This window comes from Lonchura striata, chromosome 10 (assembly GCF_050655825.1).
Source record: "Lonchura striata isolate lonStrDom1 chromosome 10, ASM5065582v1, whole genome shotgun sequence".
Taxonomy (NCBI): Eukaryota; Metazoa; Chordata; class Aves; order Passeriformes; family Estrildidae; genus Lonchura; species Lonchura striata.
In genome coordinates, this window is record NC_140712.1 from 6,434,499 (window position 1) to 6,443,108 (window position 8,610).

Sequence of the window (8,610 nt, forward strand, 5' to 3'; positions counted from 1 at the left end):
TTGTGGAACCAACCCCTCTCCCCACGAGTTTTGGGTTCTCTGCAAGGATCCACCCCTCTCTTGAAGGATTTTGGGCACCCAACCCCACTCCCTGAAAGTTTGGGGGTGCTCTGTGTGGGGCCATCACTCCCTTGAAGGGTTTTAGGTGCCCAGCCCCTCTCCCTGAAGGTTTTGGGTTCTCTGCACAGATCCATCCCTCCCTTGAGGGGTTTTGGTCACCCAACCCCTCTCCTTGCTGCTGGGTCTCACGTTGGTCATCTCCAACCTTCTGAAATTGGGATGGGAGGGGGCAATTCCCACCCACCCCACTCATCCCCCTGATATGGGGGATTCCCATCCCTGAACTGCTGCTTCCTGAAGTTCTGTTGGAGCTCATCCCCATTCCCACCCCGCAGAGACGTGCTCCAGAACCTGAACTTCAACTCGTGGCGAGGAAGCTGCCAGAGGGGCGACGTCAAGGAAGGTACATGGAGATGCTGTGGTTGGTCAAGGAATTGTTGGATTCTCCAGGCTTTGGATAGGTTTGGATAGGTTTGGGTGGGTTTGGATGGATTTGGAAGGGTTTGGATGTGTTTGGATGGGTTTGGGTTGGTTTGGATGAGTTTGGGTGGGTTTGGAAGGGTTTGGATGGATTTGGAAGGGTTTGGATGGGTTTTGATGGATTTGGATGAGTTTGGGTGGGTTTGGATGGATTTGGATGGGTTTGGGTGGGTTTGGAAGGCTTTGGGTTGGTTTTGATGGATTTGGATGGGTTTGGATGTGTTTAGATGGGTTTGGGTTGGTTTTGATGGATTTGGATGGGTTTGGATGAGTTTGGACGGGTTTGGATGAATTTGGGTCGGTTTGAATGAGTTTGGATGGGTTTTGAAGGGTTTGGATGAGTTTGGGTGGGTTTAGGTTGGTTTTGATGGATTTGGATGGGTTTGGATGAGTTTTGATGGTTCTCAAAGGGTTTTAATGAGTTTGGATGGATTTGGAAGGGTTTGGATGGGTTTGGATGAATTTGGGTGGGTTTGAATGAGTTTGGATGGATTTGGAAGGGTTTATTGAGTTTGGATGGATTTGGATGGATTTGGATGGCTTTGGGTGGGTTTGGAAGGGTTTGGATGGATTTTGAAGGGTTTGGATGAGATTGGGTGGGTTTTAATGAGTTTGGATGGATTTGGAAGGGTTTGGATGAGTTTGGGTGGGTTTGAATGAGTTTGGATGGATTTGGAAGGGTTTGGATGAGTTTGGGTGGGTTTGGATGAACTTGGGCGGGTTTGGGTTGGTTTGGATGATTTTGGATGGGTCATCTATCTCGGCTTGAAAAGCCAGGAGTCTGCTGAGGAAGGCAGGAGCCTCCCCTGAGATGAAAAATGCAATCCCCCTCCCTCCGAGCTGTTACTAATTTAAAACTGACGGGCTCTCGGGCAAAGATACGGGAATAGGAATTACAGGGCAGAGCAGAAGTTTCAGGAGCCCTCTCAGGAGTCTCCATGGCTTCCTCCACCCCACCCAAACCCCGCTAACGCCGCCTCTCCCCCGTCCCCGCAGACGACTTCCGCAACATCTCGGTGATGCCCCTCTCCCGCTACTACCTCAACTGCTCCATCGAGTCCCACTACGCCACCTACAACTGGTACCACGAGGACGTGCTCATCAAGAGCTGCAACACCTCCCGCCCGCAGCACGACTGCTTCCACTTCATCCCCAGCGTCCGGCGCGAGCACTACGGCCACTACGTCTGCGTGTCCGAGGAGGACGGCTTCCGCCAGGCGCTGGTCAAGGAGCGCCTGCTGGACCGCCAGCGCTTCTTGTCGCAGCGCGGCCGCGCTCCGGCCGCGCCGGCCTCGTGGTTCCGACCGCTGCTGGTGCTGGTGCTGGCCGAGCTCTTCCACTGACGCCGGCCCCGCCGCCGCCCGCGGTTCCTGCGGTTCCCTCGGACTTTCGGTGTCCCCACCGCTGGCCTCGCTGGAAGAGCCTCGGCAGGAGGGTGTGACACGCGGTGGCGGCCCCGCTGCCCAGCCATGCATGCGCTGATGCTCAGGGCGCGGCCGCTCCTTGCATGTGATGAGGATGAGGAGGAGGAAGAGCCAGCTCTCAGGCTCCGGACTGCGGGATCCCCGCGGGGACCGCTGCCTCCCGAGCTTTTGGGGGGTGATGCTGGGGCTGGCAGCGGCTGGGACAGCCCCGGCGAGTCCCCTCCTGCTCCCTCGGAGGGTTCAGGGGGGATCGCTTCGTTGTTTCTTTGTTTGCAGCCGGCTTTGGTGCGGGAGGGAGGTCGGGAATCGGCGCCGCTGCCGCGCCGGGGATTTGCATGGGAAAGCCTCGGAAGGTGGGTGGATTTGGGGTGTGGGGAAAGGGAAGGTGGGAGCAGGGCCCGGAGTGGAGCGGGAGGCGCTGGGGAGACGCTGGAGACGCACAAATCCTCTGCGGGCAGCTGAGGGGCATCGCAGCGGGGCCGTGCCCGCTCCCAGCCTGTCCCGGGCGTCCTCAGGGAAAGCGGCCGCGGATCTCAGGGCACCGGGGGGCTGCGCCTGTCCCTGTCCCTGTCCTTGTCCCTGTCCCTGTCCCTGTCCCTGTCCCTGTCCCTGTCCCTGTCCCTGTCCCTCTCCCTGTTCCAGTCCCTGTCCCTGTCCCTGTCCCTGTCCCTGTCCCATCCCTGTCCCTGTCCCTGTCCCTGTCTCTGTCCCTGTCCCCGTCCCTGTCTCTGTCCCTGTCCCTGTCCCTGTCCCTGTCCCTGTCCCGTCCCTGTCCCATCCCTGTCCCATCCCTGTCCCTGTCCCTGTCCCTGTCCCCCGAGGCTGGCCCGGGGCGGGCCCGGCCTTCGCTTCCCCCGCGCTTTCGGAGCTCTGGGAGCGAGACTAAACTGTGAAAATCGGGATTTTCCCCCTGCCAGGGGGGTCCCGCTCCTTGTCCCAACCTCGCCCAGCCCGGAGCGGCCCGGCCTTGGGCGGGGACACCCAGGGGACACCCAGGGGACACCCTGGGGACACCCTGGCCGTGCTTCCAATGCCTGTCCTGGCTCCTGCTCACTCAGGAGAGCCCGAGGGGCCGAGTGGCCACGTCCAGAGCCCACGGGCAGCGGGCCAGAGCTTCCTAGTGCACTACATCCCCGAGATGTTCCCCATCCCCAGCCTAGGACAGAGCTTCTTACAGCCCTTCTCAAAGCACTTTAACTTTGTGGACTAACAGATATTTATTATATCGACTGCTCGTTTCTGTCTTGTAGGATTTTATAATATTACAGCAGGCGGGGGGCGGATCACGGGAGAGGAAAATGAAAAGAAAAAAAAAAAACCCCACCACAACAGCTACCAAAAAATATCCCCCCAACCCTTTCAGACCTGTAACCAAAGCGGATGGTTGGAATAAAGAGTGGAAAAGAAGCAGGAGAGCGCCGTGGCTGTCACTGGGAATGATGGGGGCCGGGGTCTCCCCTCGCCTTTTTCCGTGTCCTGCTTTCTCCATCCCTGGGTTTGCTGCTCCTGTTTCAGGCAAATTCCCCTGGGAAATCCCAAAGGAGGGAGTGAGCAGCAGCCCTGGGAAGGGAGGGGTGGGAATAGCAGCGGGGTTCGAGGTGTGGAACCATCTCCCCTCCTCCTCCTCCTGGGATGCTCTGGATTTTGGGAAAAGCGAGCTGGTGGTCGGTGCTGTGAGGACAAAGCTGGCGCTGGAGGGAGGTGGGGAACGGGAATTCGGGGTTTTGGAAAGTGCCAGCAAAGGCAGGAGCGAAGGAAAACCCCCCCGACCTCCATCAAAGCGGCACCAAGGCAGAGCCGCCTCGGGGCTCGTCCTGGTCCATTCCCAGTGCTCCTGCCCGGCCTCGTCCCGCAGGGAAATATTTTGGGATGGGTGAATGAGCTGCACCTCAGAACTGCGGTGACGCGCGGCCGGGTGGCGCTGGGGACGCGAGGGTGGCACCGAGGGCACCCGGGCGAGGTTTGGCAGCCGAAAGCGAAACCTTTCCCTGCCTCCATCCCTCCTTGGCATGGAATTGAAAGCGAAACCTTTCCCTGCCTCCATCCCTCCTTGGCACGGAATTCCCGCTGGCGAGCGGGGAGCGGGGAGGCGGGAGCCGGGAGTGGGAATTTTGGCAGCCCCGTGGGAATTTTTGGGTTCAGCACACTTCCGAGCTGTTCCCGTTCCCAGCTCCACCGGTGGGAATGGGAAGTGCTCCAAAATCCTGGGAAAAGGGGCTCGGGAGCAGCGCACGAAGGCGACGCTCAAGAATTCCCACCTTGGAATGGGTGGGAGCGGGCGCAGGCAGCCACAATTCCAGTTTGGCCACCCAAAATCCTTCTCCTTGCCCAAAACTCCTCGCTGAGAGCGTGGGGCGAGCTCCCGGGTGACAGCGACACGGGCGGCATGTCCCCTCGCCGCTTTTCCAGGTGGAAATGGGAATGTGGCAGCTCCGTTTTTGGGGATTGGCGGCTGCCGAGTGTCCCCCGCTTTTCCCGAGGGTCCTGGGCTCAACCCGGGGCTGTCCGTGCCTCTGCTCTCCCGGGATCCGGGCGGGATCCAGGTGGGACTGGGAGGGATCCAGGTGGGACCTGAGATGGGTCCAGGTGGGTTCCAGAGGGATCCAGGCAGGATCCAAGGGGGATCCAGGTGGGATCTGAAAGGGATCCAAGTGGGATCTGATGGGGATCCAGGTGGGATCTGCAAGAGATCCATGTGGGACTGGGAGGGATCCAGGTGGGAGCTGATGGGGATCCAGGTGGGATCTGAAGGGATCTGGGTAGGATCCAAGGGGCATCCAGGTGGGATCTGATGGGGATCCAAGAGGGGTCCAGGTGGGATCCAGGAGGGATCCAAAAGGGGATCCAGGCAAGGTCCAAGGGGGATCCATGTGGGACCTGAGGGGACCCATGTTGGATCTGATGGGGACCCAGGTGGGATCTGAAAGAGATCCAGGTGGGACTGGGAGGGATCCAAGTTGGACCCGAGGGGGATCGAGGTGGGATCTGATGGGGATCCAGATGGGACTGGGAAGGACCCAGGCAAGACTCAAAAGGGGATCCAGGTGGGATCCGAGGGGGATCCAGGTGGGACTGGGAGGGATCCAGGTGGGACTGAGAGGGATCCAAGAGGGGTCCAGGTGGGACCCGAGGGGGATCCAGGTGGGATCTGATGGGGATCCAAGAGGAGTCCAGGTGGGATCCAGGAGGGATCCAAAAGGGGGTCTCTATAGGACAGGGGGGTCTCTATGGGGCAGGGGGGTCTCTGTAGGGCAGGAGGGTCCCTATAGGACAGGAGGGTCCCTACAGGGCAGGAGGGTCTCTATGGGGCAGGGAGGGGTCTCTGTAGGGTTTTCTATGGGGCAGGGGGTCTCTATGGGGCAGGAGGGTCTCTATGGGGCAGGAGGGTCTCTGTGGGGCAGGAGGGTCTCTATGGGGCAGGAGGGTCTCTATGGGGCAGGGGGGTCTCTGTGGGGAAGGGGTCTCTATAGGACAGGGGGTCTCTATGGGGCAGGAGGGTCTCTATGGGGCAGGAGGGGTCTCTGTAGGGTTTTCTATGGGGCAGGAGGGTCTCTATAGCACAGGGGGTCTCTATGGGGCAGGGGGGTATCTATAGGACAGGGGGGTCTCTATGGGGCAGGAGGGTCCCTATAGGACAGGGGGTCTCTATGGAGCAGGGGCCTCTATGGGGCAGGGGGTCCCTATAGGTCAGGAGGGTCTCTATAGGACAGGGGGTCTCTATGGGGCAGGAGGGTCTCTGTGGGGCAGGAGGGTCTCTATAGGACAGGGGGTCTCTATGGGGCAGGAGGGTCCCTATAGGTCAGGAGGGTCTCTATAGGACAGGGGGTCTCTATAGGACAGGGGGGTCTCTGTAGGGTTTTCTATGGGGCAGGAGGGTCTCTATAGGACAGGGGGTCTCTATGGGGCAGGGGGGTCTCTATGGGGCAGGGGGGGTCTCTGTAGGGTTTTCTATGGGGCAGGGGGGACCCTACGCTCCTGCCATAGGGCCGGGGTGACGTTTTGGGGTCAGGAAGCGAAGCAGCAGCTCCGGGCAGATCGGCCACCCCGGGGAGGTGACAATGTCCCCTGGCTGTCCCCTCCAGCCCCACAGCGACCCACATGTCCCCAAAACCCCTCCCCGCCCCAAATCCCCGCGGCTCCGCTCCAGAGGGGCGCCCCACCGGGGGGGACGGGTGGCCCTGGGGTCACCCAGGTGACAAAAACCCCTCGGTGTCACCTCCCCCGTGCCACCGCAGCGGAGGGACCGGCCTGGTGGCCGGCGTGGGTGGCTCTGGGGACCCTGGGGACACGCGTGGGAGGTGACGCGGATCTGTTCCGCTCCTCCCGGGCCGCGGGGGCGGGACAGCGCTTTTGTCACCAGGGTTGGGGACAGAAGTGTCGCTGCGGGTCCCTCGGCACCCCCGAGCTCCTGCTGTCCCCTCCAGCTCCCGCCAGAGTCCCCGGAGCAGGGGACAGCTCTGTCCCCTCGTGCCCTGCGGGTGGCAGAGGACCCGGCCGCTTCTCAGGGTGGGGGACAAGGGGGGGACCCCGCGAGGGGCTGTGTGACACCCCTGGCTCGGGCAGGGGACACGCACGGGGTGCTGGCATGTCCCCACGCTGCGGGGAGGGGGTGTGGAGGTGACACTGATGGGGCTGTGACATCGGGGGTGGGACAATGGCTCAGCGTGGAGCTGTGTGTCCCTCGGTGTCCCTCTGTGTCCCTTGGTGTCCCCTGATGTCCATCAGTGTCCCTCCGTGTCTCCTGTGTCCCTCTGTGTCCCTTGATGTCCCTCTGTGTCCCTCAGTGTCCCTTGGTTTCCCTTCATGTCCCTCTGTGTCCCTTGGTGTCCCTTGATGTCCTCAGGTGTCCCTCAGGTGTCCCTCAGTGTCCCTCCATGTCCCTCTGTGTCCCTCGGTGTCCCTCGGTGTCCCTCAGTGTCTCTCCATGTTCCTTGATGTCCTCAGGTGTCCCTCAGGTGTCCCTCAGGTGTCCCTCCGTGTCCCTTGGTGTCCCTCGGTGTCCTTCTGTGTCCCTCCATGTTCCTTGGTGTCTGCTGGTGTCCCTCCGTGTCCCTTGGTGTCCCTTGATGTTCCTTAATGTCCCTCTATGTCCCTTGATATCCCTTGATGTCCCTCCGTGTCCTTCTGTGTCCCTCTGTGTCCCTCAGTGTCCCTTGGTGCCCCTCCATGTCCCTCTGTGTCCCCCAGTGTCTCTTAATGTCCCTCTGTGTACCTTGGTGTCCCTTGATGTCCCTCCATGTCCTTCTGTGTCCCTCTGTGTCTCTCAGTGTCCCTTGATGTCCTCAGGTGTCCCTCCATGTCCCTTGGTGTCCCTCAGTGTCCCTCCATGTTCCTTGGTGTCCCTTCATGTCCCTCGGTGTCCCTTGATGTCCCTCTGTGTCTCTCTGTGTCCCTTGGTGTCCTCAGGTGTCCCTTAATGTCCTTCAGTGTCCCTTGGTGTCCCTCAGTGTCCTGTGTCCCTCCATGTTCCTAGGTGTCCCCAGGTGTCCCTCAGTGTCCTCAGGTGTCCCTCCATATCCCTTAATGTCCCTCTGTGTCCCTTGGTGTCCCCAGGTGTCCCTCAGTGTCCCTTGGTGTCCCTCTATGCCCCTTGGTGTCCCTCAGTGTCCCTCCATGTCCCTTAAGGTCCTCCAGTGTCTCTCTGTGTCCCTTAATGTCCCTCAGCATCCCTTGGTGTCCCCAGGTGTCCCTTGATGCCCCTCTATGTCTCTCAGTGTCCCCTGATGTCCTCCAGTGTCCCTCTGTGTCCCCTGATGTCCCTCAGTGTCCCTTAATATCCCTCTGTGTCCCTTGGTGTCCCCTGATGTCCTTCAGTGTCCCCAGGTGTCCCTCCGTGTCCCTTAATGTCCCTCAGTGTCCCCAGGTGTCCCTCAGTGTCCCTCCATGTCCCCAGGTGTCCCTCGGTGTCCCGTGGGCCCTGTCCCTGTGCCCGTGGTCCCACCCAGGACAGTGACAGCGCAGGGGGACAGGAGGGGGTGGCACTGTGCCACCATGTCCCCAGGGTGTGGGGCTGCAGCCAGTGGGGTTTGGGCCTGGGACAGCAATGGGGACAGGGACAGGAGGGACAGGGACAGGAGGGACAGGAGGGACAGGAGGGACAGGAGGGACAGGAGGGGACAGGGACAGGAGGGACAGGGACAGGAGGGACTGGAGGGGACAGGGACAGGAGGGACAGGAGGGGACAGGGACAGCAGGGACAGGAGGGACAGGAGGGGACAGGGACAGGAGGGACTGGAGGGACTGGAGGGGACAGGGACAGCAGGGAGAGGAGGGGACAAATCCTGGGCCAGGGAGGGGACAGGAGAGGACAGGGGGGGACAGGAGGGATAGGGACAGCAGGGACTGGAGGGGACAGGGGGGACAGGGGCCATGGGGGACGAGGGGACAGGGCCCGCGGGGACAGCCGCTGTGTCCCGGCAGGGGACAGCGCCACGCTCCGAGGAGGGAGGTGACAATCGGCGGTGGCACCGACGGGCCCGGCGCGCCCCCCGGTGCTTGTCGCCGGTGTCGCATCCGCCGCCAGCCCCGCTCGGTGTCCCCGCTGCTCATCCCGGGGACACCCCAAAAAGGGGACCCCCGTGTCCCCGACCCCACTGTCACCCACCCCCATCGCTGACTGCCGCCAGCGGGACAAGCGACAAGGGAC

The 8,610-nt window shown here is 61.4% G+C and overlaps 1 protein-coding gene across 1 annotated transcript in view; it reads left to right on the forward strand.

Moving 5' to 3' along the window:
* Window positions 1-3,371, forward strand: part of SEMA7A (semaphorin 7A (JohnMiltonHagen blood group)) — a 33,131-nt gene extending 29,760 nt beyond the window's left edge. The window contains exons 13-14 of the mRNA XM_077785851.2: window positions 396-463; window positions 1,537-3,371. Of these exons, the coding sequence (XP_077641977.2) occupies window positions 396-463; window positions 1,537-1,883 (415 nt within the window). The 3' untranslated portion in view covers window positions 1,884-3,371. The remainder of the gene's footprint in view (window positions 1-395; window positions 464-1,536) is intronic.
* The last annotated feature ends 5,239 nt before the right edge of the window (window positions 3,372-8,610 follow it).